This window comes from Danaus plexippus, chromosome 20, assembly GCF_018135715.1.
Source record: "Danaus plexippus chromosome 20, MEX_DaPlex, whole genome shotgun sequence".
Taxonomy (NCBI): domain Eukaryota; kingdom Metazoa; phylum Arthropoda; class Insecta; order Lepidoptera; family Nymphalidae; genus Danaus; species Danaus plexippus.
In genome coordinates this window covers 5,498,827-5,518,684 of record NC_083550.1, presented here as the reverse complement: position 1 = coordinate 5,518,684, position 19,858 = coordinate 5,498,827, and the positions used below count along the sequence as shown (strand labels likewise).

General features: G+C 31.4%; 2 protein-coding genes across 5 annotated transcripts in view; both read left to right on the top strand.

Moving 5' to 3' along the window:
- The first annotated feature begins 600 nt into the window (after nucleotides 1–600).
- Nucleotides 601–3,057, top strand: LOC116773806 (polycomb group RING finger protein 3). Its single transcript, XM_032666283.2, has 5 exons — nucleotides 601–831; nucleotides 986–1,138; nucleotides 1,311–1,453; nucleotides 1,755–1,898; nucleotides 2,374–3,057. Exons 1-5 carry the CDS (start codon nucleotides 720–722, stop codon nucleotides 2,497–2,499), a joined length of 678 nt encoding a protein of 225 aa, XP_032522174.1. The 5' UTR covers nucleotides 601–719; the 3' UTR covers nucleotides 2,500–3,057.
- Nucleotides 3,058–3,359: 302 nt separating this feature from the next.
- LOC116774132 (uncharacterized) overlaps nucleotides 3,360–19,858 on the top strand; it is a 24,214-nt gene continuing 7,715 nt past the window's right edge. Inside the window, exons 1-5 of one of the 4 annotated variants that reach the window (XM_061523727.1) lie at nucleotides 3,360–3,593; nucleotides 5,120–5,245; nucleotides 5,464–5,531; nucleotides 10,365–10,407; nucleotides 12,008–13,074. In XM_061523727.1, the coding sequence (XP_061379711.1) occupies nucleotides 5,489–5,531; nucleotides 10,365–10,407; nucleotides 12,008–13,074 (1,153 nt within the window). In that variant the 5' untranslated portion in view covers nucleotides 3,360–3,593; nucleotides 5,120–5,245; nucleotides 5,464–5,488. Of the gene's footprint in view, nucleotides 3,594–5,095; nucleotides 5,246–5,463; nucleotides 5,532–10,364; nucleotides 10,408–10,440; nucleotides 10,527–12,007; nucleotides 13,075–19,858 lie in introns of those variants that run through there. The other 3 variants (XM_061523726.1, XM_061523725.1, XM_061523728.1) reach the window with 3 other exon arrangements.

Below are 19,858 nucleotides of genomic sequence, written 5' to 3'. Positions count from 1 at the left end.
AGTTAGGTATGTGTAAAGCTTTCAAAATGTACTATTTGATTCCAGAAGTTTGATTATTTTCAAACTCACTCTTAATTAATATTGTAAAAGTCCAAGGTCTCACTGTAAAAGGGAAATCATTGCCCCAGATTTTCTTATTCTTACAAGCTGTGTTAATTTGTTTGTAATCCCCTTAGAGTTAAATGTAACTCTATATTCTATAATAAGCGTTATAGAATATTATTGTTATACTAATGTATATATTTACTGTACAGAATTATTTTCTTAGGAGTTAAAAAAAGAGTATTGATTTGAATTCACAATAAACTCTTTCGGGGAAAATATCTGAAGGCAAAATAAAATGGAAAATAGTTTCACGATGTTAAAAATGAGAACATTGTGAAATCGATTATTATAATCGATTATTTTATATTGAACTTAATATTATAGTACCATTAAATTAACTAATTGATTACTATTTCTAATGAATTGTCATGAATAATTTTTATTGTATTTATTGTTATCCAAATGTAGCGTTAAAAATTATAAAAATGACATTGAAAATTGATAGAATGAGTTATATATTTACATTTTTGTTATCTGTAATGTAATTTTGACGTCAGTTTCATTTTGAGTTTGGTGATTGTGATTTTCTATCAAGTTTCTGTTCATGTTTTATTTTGTTTTCCCTTAATTTTTTCCTCAAGCTTTTTGGTGTAAATGTAGTTCTCAACGTTATAATGACAATGGAAAGGAGAATAAAACTAAAAACATTAAACAGTCATATAACTTGTAAGATTTGCCGCGGATATTTCATTGACGCGACCACAGTCACCGAGTGCCTACATACGTGTTAGTAAAATAGTTTGTTTGTTACGTATATATACTGTTACATATATAATGTTTTATATTGATACCAATTACTTGAGTATTTTAGAGAATTTCTTGGTATTATAGGAATTATAACCTCTACGAAACATTACTTATTGTCTCTTGCCTCTTGCAGTTTGTAAAAGTTGTTTAGTAAAGCATTTAGAAGAAAACAATACATGTCCAACATGCAACATAGTGATACATCAGTCACATCCCCTTCAATACATCAGCTTCGACCGAACCATGCAAGATATTGTTTACAAACTGGTCCCTGATTTACAAGACAGTGAGTACACGCTTAAACCTTAAAGACTAATTACCTAATGAAAATAACAAAAGTTGTAACTCCACTTTGTGTTTTCTGTAATTATTGCAAAAATATGATTATCACAATATTATTATGTCAGTGTAAGTAACAGGTATTTAAATTTTATAATATAATATATGTAAAATTATAGATGAAATAAAAAGAGAAAGAGATTTCTACCGAGCAAGAGGTCTGCCATGTCCAAAGGATGCAGCTCTAGCCGCTGATAAACCGGGAGCTGGTGATGAACCAGAACAGCCAGATAATACTGATTGCCATCGGAAAGATGAACAGGTATGCAAATTATGAGATCTAAGACTCTCACGAGTATTCATTTAAATGAAACTAATAGGTTTGTAACACTCTTAGTGCATATTCATTTTGCTTAGAAATATAAATAGATGTCACTTGTAGTCAGTAAAAAAATATTTATGACATTCAAAAATATGTCAAATTGATACAACTTAAACCAGATTTTTTTATACGAATTTTCTCATTTTAATTAAAAAAACAAAAGGTTGTCAAACAATAACGTTATATGTTATAGTTCCGACACACTTTTATTTAAAATTTAATTAAATGTGTTAATTTCCAGGTGAATGTATGCCTGGAGTGTATATCGACATCATTGAGAACGCTTAAGAGAAGCTTCATAAGGTGTTCGGCACAGGCGACCATAACGCATCTCAAGAAATTTGTAGCTAAGAAAGTTTTAAACGGAATGGAGAAATATAGAGAAGTGAGTCGTTATGTTAATAAGACAAAAAAAAATTTATCTAATTTTCATGCATTTTACTAGTATATCAAATCAAATTTAATTTAATATTAGAAAAATCAATTTATTTGTTTCTGTGTCACTTGTATGGAATAAGTTTTAAAAATATTGAATGCTTATAAATTTTCATAACACTTTAATAGATATAATGAAGATGATATAAAATTTTTCATCACATTCTTGGTATTTTAGAACTATAATATCATAAAGCAAGAAATGTTAAAGAATTCAAAACTATTTACAATAATTGTGTCCATGAAACCTTTTTAGTTATTCACAAGTTAACATTTTTTTACTTTGGTAACACACCAGTATCGCCGATATCAGGAACACTGGAAAACAAAAAAAATATCAGTAATATAAACAAATTATGGTTAATGGCATTATTATATTAACATAGACATAGTTTACAGATTTAAAGTAACCTTATATTTTTCAGATTGACATACTATGCAACGACGAATTATTAGGCAAGGATCACACATTGAAGTTTGTTTACGTAACACGATGGAGATTCAGGGATCCACCGCTGAGATTACAGTATAGACCTAAGATTGATTTGTAAATAAACTTTTTGTACTAAAAATTTGATATCACCGAAAACATTTATGGAATCACGATCGTGACAATGTTTGTAAGGAATATTGTCATGCAATACATACATGTTTTATGTGAAAATAATTATTTTACTAAGTGATTTTTCATAAATACTTATTAATGTATTATATTGTCATTTCAAAATATTCTGCTCGTTCATTTGACATTGACATATTCTGTTACAAAAAAAAAAAAAGATTTATTCAGCTTGTGAAAAGATCTGAATTTTCCAGACTGTCAATAATACTACATAGAATTTTACCTTAATTAGGAAAATATAGTTTCATTTTTAGTTGTTGTATTTTAATAGAATTTTATTTATAACTAATAATTGGATATTTTTTTTTTTTTTAATTCAGTGGCAGATTTCAGTTTGAATTAAATTGTTGTCTTGTTTTAGTTATTTTTTCTTTGTTTCCATTAACAGTGTATATTGCTCATAGGTTTATTTTTATTATTAATAGTTAGGTACGTATAGACAATTTATTTTAATGAGTATATGTGAAATATATATTTTACCAATTTTTCTGTTCATATTATTAATTTTACCCTCAGTTGTTACTATGTAATACAACCATTTTAAAAATTAATATGTATAATTAATGTATGATATTTGAATGAAATAACTCGAGGAAGTCAAAAAAGTTAATTATAACGAAATATTCGTTCGCAAAACAGCAAATCGTTTTGACTCGAGTGATTTATCAATAAAATCGATTTGTTCATATATAACTCGAATATAAGGAATGTTACCCTTAACGATTTATTCTTTTTTATCTGTGATTTATTAAATATGGTTGATGTCTGCGAAATCCAGTGTCAGCTGTCAATGCCATTGTGTTAGTTCATGTCAAGCGTGATGAAAAACTGAAAATGGACGACCGCTAGTTTTTCTTTTGGCACGTGAACCCGATTATTATTTTTTTGTTTATTAAATAAACGTTTGACCGTCAAACTGGGTACCAAAACGGTGGAGAGGTTCTTAAACCTTGCCGACGACCACTTCGTCGAAGATGTCAGCGAAGACTTAAAATGTTTTCTTGCCGAAAAAAAAGTTGACAGGTAAACATAATATTAATAATATTAATTCTATTATTGTTTTATATCTCTTGCATTTGTGATAATCGGCGACCTTTCAGAGTTCATAGTTGTCGTGAATTAGTTGTGTGATTGTGTTATATTTATATATTTTTCAAGGTTATAAAAGTTAGCGCACAGGCGTAGGTCGAATAAATAGAGCATTATAAGACGGCTTCTTCAGACTCGCGGTAATAACTGTATTCGTGCATAAAAACTATTACACCCGCTCAGCCGGACTTTATGGTCCGTGATTAATTAAAATTGTTTCTTGCTAATTAATAAAAATGTAATTGGCGAATTTCATTTATAATTTATTTAATTGATATATTTTTTTGTGAAATTAGGGAAATATACATTTATTTCAAAATTTCACTCGAAATAAAATTTTTAATGAAATAATTTTAATATTAACGATAATATTTACTATTAGTAATATTATTAAAGTAAGCTTGAAATTCGTTCAGAATTTTTAAACTATTCATGAGGACCTATTATAGAAGATATAAAAAAAAAAAACTTGTTAAAGATTTTTTAGTATGCATGAATAATATTTATTCAAGGTTTTTATTCCAAACAAAAGTATAAACATAATAAAATAATATCATATTTTTAATTTAAAACTTAAATAATGAATAAATTCAAAAGATACAAAATTTTATTCAAGAATAAACTAATAGTTGTGTGTTCAAGTTCTACATCAAGTAACTTATTTTATATTAAAAATATATATTCAAACTTTTTAAAATTACACAGACTATAAATAACCTTTAATCGAATTTGTTAAATCTGTTGATATCTATTGAATGTCATGTTGTGATATGTATATTATAATCTGTGTTTATTTAAATTCTGTTCATCCATTAATTCAAATAGATTTCTTGATAAAATGCACTTTTCTTATATTAAATATAACCTTTTTGGTTTTTATATAATTATTTACGTTTCATATTATATTTTTTAAGTTGTATCTGAAACTAACTTCCCATGTAAGAATGTTTTATTTTACTGAGCTATTATTTTAACAATAAATCTCTTGTGACCATATAGGGAAGTAATCTTATGTAATTAATAAGTATTACACAAGTTATGCTAGTAAAACTATAGCAACGTCTCATTAATGTTTAAAGCCATATATATATATATATATATATATATATCAGAATTTAATTAAAAATAGTTATTTCCATCATAACATCAAGTAATAATAAACTCACCTTTTTGTTATAATTTTTCACTATCACAGTACAAAACTTTTCCCATTTTCCACACAATAGCCTACATTATTAATATAATGTGCAGAGATTTATGTATGGAAAACTATTGACTATCACCGATTAGTATGGTAATTGAAACTTAGACTAACACCTATAGTACTGTTGTAAGTTCAGTATATCATCTTTATTATATAATAAAAATGTTACTGAATATTCACAATTAATCTTATATGTATCAATAAGTGTGAATTTAACCTCATTATCTCACAGTGTCTTAGTATTTCCTCCTGTAAGTAACTACCGTCGTTTCCTGATCCATCGTTGTGTTGAGGAACTCGCTCGTCCGGAACTAGCCACCTTCTCCATTGGTGCCAATAATGAAAGACGTACCGTCGTCTGTTTCAGGGAACAGCTATTAAGGTAAAGTTGACTTGTATTTCGATGTCATTGATGATAGCTATTACAATTAAAGCAGTGTAGTGTCTTTTAAAATATAAAAAATTTATATACAGTGTTATATATAAAATTATAGATTATTGTGTCAATAGGGCACTATTACAAGGATATATATATATATATATATTTATAGTAAATACTCATGTTATTCCCATAATATATCTCTATGTTTGTTGTGTCAGTGATGAAGCTTGCGCAAGACCTAACATGGGCCTGACACAGGAGAGGAACGATGGAGTCCAGCAGATCAGTGAGTTATGATTATAATGTTTTTAATTAATGCTTACAGTAATATCTGTAGACATAAATGATAGGTTACTTATGTTTAGTGTTTACGAAAATTAATTCAGAAGCACTAAATGGGAAAAGATTGGAAAATATTATTGCTTACAAGTAATAGGAGTTATTAGACGCGCACTTTACTTGATAAAATATGTTTTTGAAGTCACCTGCGTATATTAAAAAGTTAGTTAAATGTAAATATAATAATAACTGATTTTCATTAATTTCATTAAAACATTAAGAAGTAGTGTACAAAGTTTATAAGTATTAAATATATATATTTTTTAAATTGTTAATATATAACATAGTTTTGTTAACGAAAAGGAACTGTTTCATAGTATTTGAAAAGTTTTGTTATTATATGCTCGTAAGTTGAAACACGATGGCTCAAATGGAAAAGCGTCTGTGATCTTACGTACCGTGAGTCGCGGGTTCGAACTAGTCGTTGAAGTTTTTCATTCTTTCCATACTATTGTTTGTTTCGTCCATCCACTTATTATGGCAGTTTTTTTACGACCAGTTATTACGTTATATCATAACATACCAATTTTTATAACGCTCCAATTTTATACATAATAGTATTACGCAAATGCCATTTACTCGTGAGACTGTTATGAAGGCTGGGAAATATTTTTGTTGGCTATACATGTTTTTTTATGTACGAATATTGAGTTGTCTTGCATTTTTTTGGTAGTGAAAACCAATCTATCGTTAGTTGCATCAATTAAACGTGTTAGTAGCTTTGTATGATAATAGTTATTGTTAGTGATTTGAATGCACAGGTATTATATATATATATATTGTATGCTGCAATTGATTCAAACTAAATTATTTTCTTATAATATCGTGGACTTGTTTAAGACACTCACTCACTAACGTCTATATTATTCATATATATCAATACACATAATATTAATGGTTCTGTATGTTGGGATACATTGTTAAGTGCATTGTATAATACGTTGTTGACATCGTTATGACCAAATAAATCATTCAATTCGTCCTTCACAATGCCGGTCAGTGATATAATATTTGTGTGGCGCAAGAATGACCGGCTGTGTTGGTTATGTAGGTCGACGATAGTGAAAGTAGCGCGAGTAGACGTGCAGCGCTGTGTGAGGACCATATTACGGTGATACTTGGAGGATTGGATTCAGGATGACGGTGATGTTGTGAGGATTGGACTGACGATGATTGTAACGTTGGGAGGGGTCGAATGATGACGATTGTAACGTTGGGAGGATTCGACTGATGAGGATTTTAATGTTGAGAGGATTCGACTGATGATGATTGTGACTTTGAGAGGATTCGACTGATGATGATTGTGACTTTGAGAGGATTCGACTGATGATGATTGTGACTTTGAGAGGATTCGACTGATGATGATTGTGACTTTGAGAGGATTCGACTGATGATGATTGTGACTTTGAGAGGATTCGACTGATGATGATTGTGACTTTGAGAGGATTCGACTGATGATGATTGTGACTTTGAGAGGATTCGACTGATGATGATTGTGACTTTGAGAGGATTCGACTGATGATGATTGTGACTTTGAGAGGATTCGACTGATGATGATTGTGACTTTGAGAGGATTCGACTGATGATGATTGTGACTTTGAGAGGATTCGACTGATGATGATTGTGACTTTGAGAGGATTCGACTGATGATGATTGTGACTTTGAGAGGATTCGACTGATGATGATTGTGACTTTGAGAGGATTCGACTGATGATGATTGTGACTTTGAGAGGATTCGACTGATGATGATTGTGACTTTGAGAGGATTCGACTGATGATGATTGTGACTTTGAGAGGATTCGACTGATGATGATTGTGACTTTGAGAGGATTCGACTGATGATGATTGTGACTTTGAGAGGATTCGACTGATGATGATTGTGACTTTGAGAGGATTCGACTGATGATGATTGTGACTTTGAGAGGATTCGACTGATGATGATTGTGACTTTGAGAGGATTCGACTGATGATGATTGTGACTTTGAGAGGATTCGACTGATGATGATTGTGACTTTGAGAGGATTCGACTGATGATGATTGTGACTTTGAGAGGATTCGACTGATGATGATTGTGACTTTGAGAGGATTCGACTGATGATGATTGTGACTTTGAGAGGATTCGACTGATGATGATTGTGACTTTGAGAGGATTCGACTGATGATGATTGTGACTTTGAGAGGATTCGACTGATGATGATTGTGACTTTGAGAGGATTCGACTGATGATGATTGTGACTTTGAGAGGATTCGACTGATGATGATTGTGACTTTGAGAGGATTCGACTGATGATGATTGTGACTTTGAGAGGATTCGACTGATGATGATTGTGACTTTGAGAGGATTCGACTGATGATGATTGTGACTTTGAGAGGATTCGACTGATGATGATTGTGACTTTGAGAGGATTCGACTGATGATGATTGTGACTTTGAGAGGATTCGACTGATGATGATTGTGACTTTGAGAGGATTCGACTGATGATGATTGTGACTTTGAGAGGATTCGACTGATGATGATTGTGACTTTGAGAGGATTCGACTGATGATGATTGTGACTTTGAGAGGATTCGACTGATGATGATTGTGACTTTGAGAGGATTCGACTGATGATGATTGTGACTTTGAGAGGATTCGACTGATGATGATTGTGACTTTGAGAGGATTCGACTGATGATGATTGTGACTTTGAGAGGATTCGACTGATGATGATTGTGACTTTGAGAGGATTCGACTGATGATGATTGTGACTTTGAGAGGATTCGACTGATGATGATTGTGACTTTGAGAGGATTCGACTGATGATGATTGTGACTTTGAGAGGATTCGACTGATGATGATTGTGACTTTGAGAGGATTCGACTGATGATGATTGTGACTTTGAGAGGATTCGACTGATGATGATTGTGACTTTGAGAGGATTCGACTGATGATGATTGTGACTTTGAGAGGATTCGACTGATGATGATTGTGACTTTGAGAGGATTCGACTGATGATGATTGTGACTTTGAGAGGATTCGACTGATGATGATTGTGACTTTGAGAGGATTCGACTGATGATGATTGTGACTTTGAGAGGATTCGACTGATGATGATTGTGACTTTGAGAGGATTCGACTGATGATGATTGTGACTTTGAGAGGATTCGACTGATGATGATTGTGACTTTGAGAGGATTCGACTGATGATGATTGTGACTTTGAGAGGATTCGACTGATGATGATTGTAACATTGATAGGGTGTGATAGTAGAAGTTTGTAATATTCAATAGACTTTATTGTAGAACACTAACATTGATGAGGGTTTTTGACTTAAATAAAATTAACACCAGAGTATATATTGAACTCGTGGGATGGTTAAATGATTTAAGACTATTTTATGAGTTTTTATTTCATTGTCTCTTAAGTTTTTAATCGGCTACTTTGTATAAAGAACGTATGAGTTCAGGCTAGGTCAATTTGTTTTTCTTTGTAAATAAGTCCAAATTTCAATAAGAACTATTTGACAAGCGATGACATTTTAAACATGTTTCTACTTTTCAAATACCAAATGATAAAATGTTTTGTAGTGATTACAATTCGCCCAACAAACGAAAAAGGTGACATTGGAAAAATATTCAACGATTCCAGTGCGAATGAAGCCATATCAATACAAAAATATATATTATATGGTTGGTGTATTTGTGGTCCCTAATAGACATGTGATTACATACTGTTGAGACTAAATGTTTCCTGGTTGGAGCCTAAAGTATTTTTATTTATATTTGATCGAATGTCTTTTATATGTCACGGAAATCAGAATGTTAAGTCTGGATTTTTCCCTTGAGTTCCCTTTATTACGTATTATGTGCTAAAACGGATGTTGGAAGATAGAGTTGGCTGGATTTTAGGAAATGTTTTTCGAGGGTAGAAGTCCGACGATATTTGTATTGTAAATTGATTGGTATAAAGGCGAAAATGAGGCACAGATTATATTTAAACCCATCTGAACTAAGCTTAGCCTGTCATTTCAAATTTGGAGAAGTGTTGAATGTCAAGAATCACATGTATTTTCTCATAGTGCTTTAGAACTGGTCTCGATGTTACCTCGACTTGACTTACGCACTTGAGTAGACGTAAATCGAACCCGTGATATAAGGAATGTATTAAATTAATATATTATATCTATTAATTCGTACTTTCATACCGCGTCGTCAAAATCTCCCGTCGCAGTCTGGTCACTGGTGATACCCTCAAATCTTATCGGTTAAGATTATTTCTTATAAATGTTATCAAAAGGTCGATAGATAGCATTTTTACACTCATAGATACTATTACAACTTACTTTAATACACGAATGGGAAATTACTGCTTTAATAACTTTATGTCGCACTACACACGGATAGTTACGAGTTTGTCGTTCATAGAGTTATGTTGATGAGGTAATGTGTGAAGATTTATAATAAACTATAAACTCTTAGTATGCAGTGTGACCACGCAAACTTGTGGTAAACTCACTATAAAAATTAAAATATTTTTCCACCTTGTATGTATTTAAGGTTATTCAAATGTTTAAGTTGTCATATATTATATACAAAAAATATTACTCTCATAGCAATTTTAAGGACATCACCAATTTTTAAAAAAAATCTCGTAGCTCAATAAAGGCTTAAAAATAGCTCGATAATTTATAATGAGAAAAAAAAACAAACAAAAATACTTCCCAGACAATAATATTGTGATATAAACGTAATTTTCATAATGAATAATTTAATTCATTTATTTAATGTATTTTATGTAATAGGCGCCGAGTGCAAGGCGCGGGCGCAGCCTCAGGAAAAGATCAGGTAAGTGTAGAATTGCTTCCTTATTCGATATTCATTTGTCGTTTGTGAGTCGCTCGGAGCGGACGTGTTGTGATTTATATAAGTGATTGCATGACGACCTTGAATATTAACGATAAAGAGTGAGTGGTCTGTTGTATAGCTGATACTGAATACATTAAAACGTAATAGAAAGATCATAATAATGTTCGTTTTTTTATATTTAGTCATATTTATTTAGATAAACAAGTTTTGTTGTGTTTAAACTTATTTAAAATAATATTAGGTATCGTTGTTCCTTATTGCGTCATAATTGTTTAATTGGATTATATTGTTCGTGTAAAAATATGTATGCTTTGTATTCTGTTTAGTTTTAAGTTTAATCTGATAACAGAAGTTGCCGTGACCGATAACATGTTAGATATTAATATTTTTACTACGTTATAAGAGAATTAGATTAAGGTAGTTATAAATTTTTTTTTACTTAATTTTGTGATTCTTATAAATATCATAGGTATATCCAGATAGTTGAACATCAAATTTCTGAACGAAGATAATGAAATTTTTATATAGATATGTATATAAAAATTAAAGTATTTTTGTTGTATACTAAAAAGATCAAAATTTTCCATATATTCCATAATTGATGATAACACAATATATAATATATAATCGATATGAAATTATATCGATTATAAATAATCGCAAAATCGATGAGGAAATGAATGTAATAAATAATAATACGATTTTATAGCTAGTTCTGTTTTGCAAATTTTCCAAGTATATTTGTTTTTGACCAGGTGCGTGACAATGTCTTATCAATTATATATACGTATAATAACAATAGTTATCAGAAAATTAACATAATTAGATATATGTTGTATATTTTTTGCATAATTCATATCATTCCTCGATAGAATCAATGTTTTTTTTTCGTACAATATAATGTATGGATGAAAAGCAAAACGTGTCTTTGATAATGTTTAAATGCCAAAGATTTCCAAATCAGAACATGTGCGGTGAGAGGAGTCTGTATATGACGACCTTGCCCCCGTTTCTGTTGCGTTTAACGGCTGCCGCTCGCCGTAACGATGCTGCAACTATCAGATAACGGTTCTGTAATCGTTCGTGCGAACCATCTAATCTTCATTACGCAAGTGACCCAATGAACTTAAATCGATTTTTGATTGTATATCTGATACATCAACACAAACCTATGCTTGTTGTATAAATTTGTCGATGTTTTTTTTTTTTATGAAACGTCACGAAGTTTGCATCGTGAAACTAACAACGTAGGTGTATGAAGGAAATACTAGTAACTGTCTGTGTTTAGTTTTCGGCGTACTCGTAGTAAGAATGGGAAGAAAACATAATTGCGCATATAAAACACATTTTTAAACTTTGTTTAATTTTATTTATGTACAATGTTCTTTAACATTGACAATATTATATAGTTAAGTAATTTTTTTTGAGGGTTTATTTATGTTATTATTAATCATTTCTGAGAGACACATTATTTATAAATACAAATATTGTATTGAGCTTACGAAAATAGTGTTTCGATTGCACAAGCATTAGGTAAGTGGTAAGTGGGTTGGTTGTGATTGGATTCTTTTTGTCCCAGATCCGGATCCACCAAACCGCGTCGACCAGACAGAGCTGTTTACGTGCCTAGAGCGTTAAGATCCAACGAGAACACAGATGATAGAGACAAAAAGATCAACACTGATTCAAAGTGTCCTAAATCACCAGCGGAGAAGTCTGCCCAGGCGACACCAAAAAGATCTCAAGACAAACAGTTCTGTAACGTCTACACGCCGCCTCATCTAAGGAATCAAAGATCACAAAACGCAAGCCAAGCGACCAACGAAGCTAAATCTGTGCCTTCCGTGCCAATTAGTGATAGTGCAATACATTTGAGTGATAATATATACAACTATACCGATGATAGTAGTTTTTATATCGGCGATTACTTTAGTAACGGCCAGTTAGGTTTGTACAGACCTGGGCTATACGATTACGGTACAGCCAACTACGAGGACAGCTGGAGGTCCAATGATTCAGACGAAGTGAATATGGCAGTCCAGGACAATCAGCATAATGTTATAAATAACGAATATATATATAGCAAAGACGAGGATGTGGATGAGAAAGAGCTGAAGAGAGCGTCGCAAGAGATCAATAGGAGCAGTAAGAGAATTATAAAACAGAGTTTCGATTCTGACGTCCTGGTTATATCGGATCCGATAGAAGAAGATCCTAGTCCAAAGAAGAATAGTCAAAATGATGTGGAGATTGTAGAGAATAAAGAGCCGGAAAAGAAGATTGGTAAACCTAAGTTGGAAGCGAAAGTGTCTTTGAAACGAGAAGAAAACGATTGGGACGCCGTGTTCGATGAGAGCGGTGAATGCCTGGACCCCTCGTTACTTGAAGAGTTGACGTCAACAGTAGGCAAAGTCCACATAAGCAAGACGAAGAACAGTTACGACCAGTACCAAACCAGAGGTCAGGCGTTATTCAATGGACCCTACGACGAAACTTTCGGTCACGTGGTTGAAGTTTACGATTTCCCCAGTGAGTTTAAAACGAACGATCTGCTGTCACTGTTCAGTGAGTACAAGGACACCGGCTTCGAAATTAAATGGGTGGACGACACGCACGCGCTCATAGTGTTCAGCAGCGCCAAGATTGGTGAGTCTAAATGTTTGTATGTTTCTGTCTGTTTGCTATCCACAAGTAAAGTTTGCATCTAACTAATACGGAACGTTAATAGTTTTTCTTTAGTAATTCTTCTCGAATTGAACGAGAGATGTGAAACGCTTCGTATGTAGTGTGACTATTCGAACTCGTACTACTCGTTTGGTTGATTAGCGATACATTTATTGGGTTATTTTGTTTAGCTTTAGATTTTTATATTAAAAAATTTTTAACAGCGAAATATAAAGCGAAACGAGTCTTAGTCTAGTACGGTCTTTAGTCTAGTCTGGTCTAGAATATGAAAGCATTCATTGGTTGTTACGTCAAAGTTATAGTTAGGTACGTTATAGTTAGACTCAAATAATACGTATTTTTAATTGTTACTAATTGAATGATCTATCAATAAAGATATAAATGTTGCTAAGGGTATGCTGTACCCGGACGTCAGTACGTCAGTGAATCGAATATGAGCTGAGTTTATATAGAAACTCTTAAATTTTTATCGTTTTTATATAATATTATTTGTATTAACCCTATTTGTATATGATTGACTAGGCTTTTGTCCGCGGCTTTGTCGATATTCTAGCAACAATTAGCTAACACACCTTTTATTTATATATTCATTTTACGCCGATGTCATATCTAAAATACAGTTGAGCGTATTTGTGTCATATTATATCATTATAATATAATCATTATTTATCAATAATCGCTGCCTGAGAGCAAAATGAATCTTTCTCTCTCTCCCTATATATATATATATATATGTGTGTGTGTGTGTATGTGTGTGTGTGTATGTGTGTGTGTGTATGTGTGTGTATATATGAATCCATATTTCCATCAGTCACGTCATCACGCGTGAACAGCTCGGCTGGGTCGATTTCACATTTTTTTTTATAATCAGTAGAAAATTGCTATGAAAGAAAAAATATAGAAAATATTAAATTTAAGAAAAATTTACAATTTTGCTGGATATATTTTAGATAACTCTCAGTTGTTTTGGCAGTTGTTCAGACAGATCGCACATTAAGGATATCGTTCACTAAGATCTCGTAACTCTATTGTACAGTTGTATATTTTTTTTGCTTTAAACTGACTTATATTACTTGATAATTATTAGGATTTATTAAAAATTATGTGTGAAGTTTCGCAACAGACTGAACTTTTATTTATTTTTTTACTATAAAGTAACCACAGATAAAAACGAAACACATTATGTTGACACAAACATCCTCATAGATGGCGCCAATATATATATATTTTTTAATAATAACGGCTTTAGTACTGTAATCAGTGGTCTATAGCTTTAAAAAAGAATTATATCCCTCAGCCAGATCTGATTGATACTTTTGATATTTCAGGACAAGGTCTTGTTGGTTTACCTAATTATGAGACTCGATAGTATCTTTTTTTTTTTTTTTTATTACTACGTTTTATAAATAATACATCGTCAATAAAAATTATATAGTACATTATAACTGACTTGGAAACTTTTACGTATATGAGATATATGTATGTTACGCTCAAAGATCGAAAACGCTCTATGAGCGGAAAAATATCGCGTTTCTGTCACACTAAAACATACATGCACACGGCGAAAATCGTGTTATGGCCCTAATCAAAACGCGCAAGACGCGTTGGGACAATCACAGAAAGACCAAATAATACGACACCAATTACGATATTTACTTGGTGTCTATTATATAAAAGACCAATTAAATATTATATTAATATTAGCTTTTTTTTTTAAGGTGCACTTTAATTATTATTATACGGGATATTGGCAGAATGTAATGAGCAATAACAGATATGACAAACGAAAAAAAAAAATACTATGTTTTTTTTTTTTCAAAGCTGTCAAGCGAATGAAATATATATAATGCATGTATATATTATACAGCCATATTATTCAGTTGGTATCGTAACATTATAATTGTTGCACGAATTGCAAAAGCTTTGAAAGTGGGTTAAGAGGTTCTGAGCGATGTTGCTTTGCTATATTCGGAAGTGTTTTATCTGTCTTGAATTCCTGTACTTCTCCGTGTCTACGTAATCTGTATTGAATATGTTGATATATAAATATTACGTAACTTATAAATTTTGTCAAACATAATAATTATTTATCTTTGTTTGCGAAATATTGGTCATTCAAAATGTACCAATATTTGAATTTTGACATACTAACATTTAGATTTGCTTGTATAAAATATATTTCAAAGCAGTAATATTTATCGGGATTTTTTATATATACACTTAAAATTAAATCCATGGTCGTGTATAACTCGAGTGACAATTACAACTCACAATTGTTGAGACGAGATGATTTTTTTGGATTTTAAAATTAAGATTATAAATATGAATTTATTTGGAACCAAATCTGTGTTTATTTTTATTTGAATATGTTAAATAACAAATCTTATATAGACAACTTTACGTAACAGATACAACACAATTGTGCCCTTACTACTAAGCATGGCTAAGCTACGTACTAAGCGTTTCTAACATTAAATTTTTTCGCACATGGCAGTATAAACTTATGTTAATGAAGTTAAAACTGACAACGTAATTTTTTTTTATAAAAACGAAAATAATAGCAGCCAAAGTTACTTCTTATTACGTTTGCTATCCTTCAGTTAGAGCTCCGTCAAAATTGGTGCAGGCGTTTCAGAGATTAAGCGGAACAAAGAGACTGTGGGACAGACAAAATGTCACAAATTTATTCGTACTAATATGGGATTTATAATCTGTTACTATCAATACATATTATAAAAAAAAGTCCCTCGCCGCCTCCGTCTGTCTCGTCTGTTCGCGACAAACGGAAAAACTACTGCACCGATTATCAAACGGTTCTCACAACTCGATAGCGTGATTCTTTAGAAAGGTTTTAGTATATAATTGGTTAAGTTTTTGTATTTACTTGTGTGTACATTAACGATATTGGTTTAAAATGTCGGGAAAACATGAGTCATTCTGATCTTCTGAGCTTTTAACGAAAACGCTGCGTAAAGTCTTTGAGATATAACAAAATAATAGATTGTGGAATTTGTATCTTATTTAGGTTTACAGAAAAGTCCGCTGTGACATTTGCCTATACCTTAAGCATAACATACTATATCCATTTTACAAATTTAAAAAATTAGCATTCCTAAAGCGCTTATTGGAAAGCTATTTACATAAATGCGGTACTAAGTCTTATCAAAATGAATTACTTCGTTTTCAAGCCTACATCAGTATCTGTAAATAACTTTTTAAATCATTTAAATCGGGCTTACCATTTGAAAGTTATCATAATATAAGTTTAATAATTCTCAATATTAAATGGGCTATTTTATATTTTTTGTAAAGAGCCCCTGCGAAGCCGGGACTGGCACCTAGTTTTCTATATTGCAACTGATGGTAATTAGAAATGAAGCCTTAAATGGCAAACGAACTGTCTCAGTAAAACCTAATACACTCTTTCCATGAACATTTTCAAACTCTAAGCGTTGTATTAATATTACAAACAAACGTGCAATTCTGTTTACCCTTACACATGAACGCTGGATGTATTAAAACAGGAAAATGGAGCTGTCATTTTTTTATAATAAATTCTCGACCATATCTTGTATGCAGCCATGTTATGTCGCGCAAAATTCAAACAGTAACAGCGCGTAACAGATCCAAATACAAGGAAGAATGCTTCCGACATCCGTGATACATCTCAGGAGCAATCAGACACACGGAAGTGTACGCAACAATGGTAGTTAGACAACGGAATAGCTATATCAGTTACTACTAGACAAGGGTCTAGATGTAAATTAGAAATTAAATAAAATATAGTTAGTATAATGTATAGAAGTTACGACCTAAACATGGTGATAAATATTTTACATCAAGCTTGTTTTGTTTAATATATAGCTGTATATTGTATGTTAAAATTTTAAGTGTTTATTGTTGGTTATTCTTGCCTTTTACTTAACTCTATCTGCTTATTCTTATTATATAACATCACTAAATTCACTCACTCACTCATACCCACTCACTCACACCCACTCACTCACTCAATTAATGCAAAAAGACCATAGAACGATCAGTTAAATCCCAAATCTTTCCTCGCTTCATACATATTTGTTTGTGTCTCGATTGCTATAGACTTATTAGTTCTGCTGTTACGCCACCTGGCGGTTCTGTTTCGTAATCAATCTGTTAAGGAGTTATCTTCGATCGGAGCTCGCAACATAGTTTCGTGTACAGGAAGCTTATGACTGTGACGTAAGTCTTGGGAAACTACACATCATGAGTCCATGAATCAATGGAATGCACATGACAGATATTTTTCCATTGATATATATATATATATATATATATATATATATATGAGAAACACATTGAATTATATGACATTTTAACCTTGACAGAATTATACAAGTGATATTTCGTACATACGTGATACAACCTACTTAGTTTGTGAGGTCAATGACCGCTGTGACGTAACGCGTCAACCACGAAGCTGGTTACCATTTATTTGTCAAGTATAGACTTATATAGACTCATTTTAGTATACTGTGTAGACTATACAATAAGTATGACATACAATAATACGTATAGTATTGGTATATAGAGCGAAATAAACAGTTTTAAAATTATTTTCATTTTTAGCCGCTTTTCTGGAATATTGCCAATATTTTGAATGAAATTTGGGATAATTCGGTAATGTTTTCGTTGCTCGGCATTGTTTCTTATAAATATTAAAGTTAATAATAATAGAAATATTATAAGGCATATATATGTTGTTAAAATATTACGTTTACGAAAGACGGTAGCCGTTTTACGATATCGGTTAACGTCATTAATTAATAACGAATGACCGAAAAAATTTCGTTTAAATTTTTTTTATCGTGTTGAGCCTTTTTTTTTAATTTATCTAATTAAGATTCTTACTATCTTATTTTATCCTCTCCTTAATTTTTTGTCTTGTAGGAATTATTACACTGTTCAGCTAATTATTTTTTTTTGTTTAAGATTGTAAATTATGTCACATTAGTAATATTCTAAATAGAGTTGATTCGTTTTATAATAACTAAAGTTTTTTTTTTATTACAATTAATTATTGGTTGTAAATGCCAGTTTTTTCTCCCAACTCTGCCCGCCGTCTGCGATGTTTAAATGAGACTAAATGACGAACATTTAAAGTCCATGTATGATAAATATTAAAATAAAATAAATTACAAATTGAACGTTTCAATGTAAAATCCACGTTTGTTGATATACAATGTTAATAATTCCGTGATATATAATAGAAGTATTGTTTTCTTTTCAACTATTCACTCACTATGCGTTCATCTGAATGATATTCATCCGCTTGATTGAGTAACTGGAACACACACACATATACATGACGTACACACACGCACACACACATATACATGACGTACACACACGCACACACACAAACACATCACCAACTCGTACATTCACATTTCTTACACTTGACTCAAGCACACATTCATAAACATTATACATGAAGCAAATGCACACAAACGCACACACATATGTACATACATACATACACTACAGTTTTGTCCGTGAAAAGTGATTTATTTATGAGCACTTAGTGATTTCGCAAAGACTAAAATATGTTGCATTTATTTCATCGCTGAGATATGCCTGAATATACATATATATATAAGGAAACCTAGCTCATTCCTTAATCTATGACGTGTAATAGATAAATATAGTTAAATAGAATAGAATAAACTAACTATATAGTTAAATAGAATAGAATAAACTAACTAATAGAATAAATAAATAAATATAGCTTTCATAGACATTACGATTCGTACCTGCGACTTTTGAAACATTCACTGCTACACGTTTTTCTAACAGAGCTATTGTGTCAATGGTTTATGTCGAACAATTTTCTTACTATTATGTATATAATATACGACGTTGTATCTGGTTCAAGTTAAATCGAAGTACAGAACCCTAGTTACATTAACAGTGAATGAGTTTTAAACAAATAAAAATTTTGTTCATATTTTTTAATTTATACAGATATCACAATAACCTTCCCCCCGAGTAGACATCAGCGTTTACTGACAGACGAAGTGCTTACAGTACTCACGCGAACAAATAGTAATACATGTTTGTAATCTATATTTATTATATGTACTTTTATACTTATAAGTTACCTCAGTAACAGTTGCTATCGTTAAACACAACAGGATCAACTGACAGGTTTGCGGGTAGTCTGGTACAGTTGGATCGTCATTTGAACCGAGTTTAAAAATTATAAAATCAAAATTACCACAAAAAAAAGACCGAATCCTTTGAGTCGTATTTTCTATTCGCCAAGTATAAAGCCAATGAGTATATTATATAAATAATTATATAATATATTACACGTGTGTCAAAGGTCACTGGGTCTATACTATTCGACGTTTATTAGTTTTTAAATATCTAAACATACATAAATATATGTTAATTAATGCAAAGCGATTGTGACGTCATACACTGAGGATTATTGATTATATTTTTTTCCAATATATATATCAATACATAATATAAAATAAAGTCTGTCTGTCTGTTCGCGATAAACGGAAAAACTTCTGCACGAATTATCAAACAGTTATCACAACTCGATAGCGTGATTCTTGAGGAGGGTTTTAGTATATAGTTTGTTAAGTTTTTGTATTTACTTGTGTGTAAATTAAAGATATTTATTGAAGATGTCGGGAAAACATGAGCCGTCTGAGAGCTTTTAACGAAAACGCTGCCTAAAGTCTTTGAAATACATATT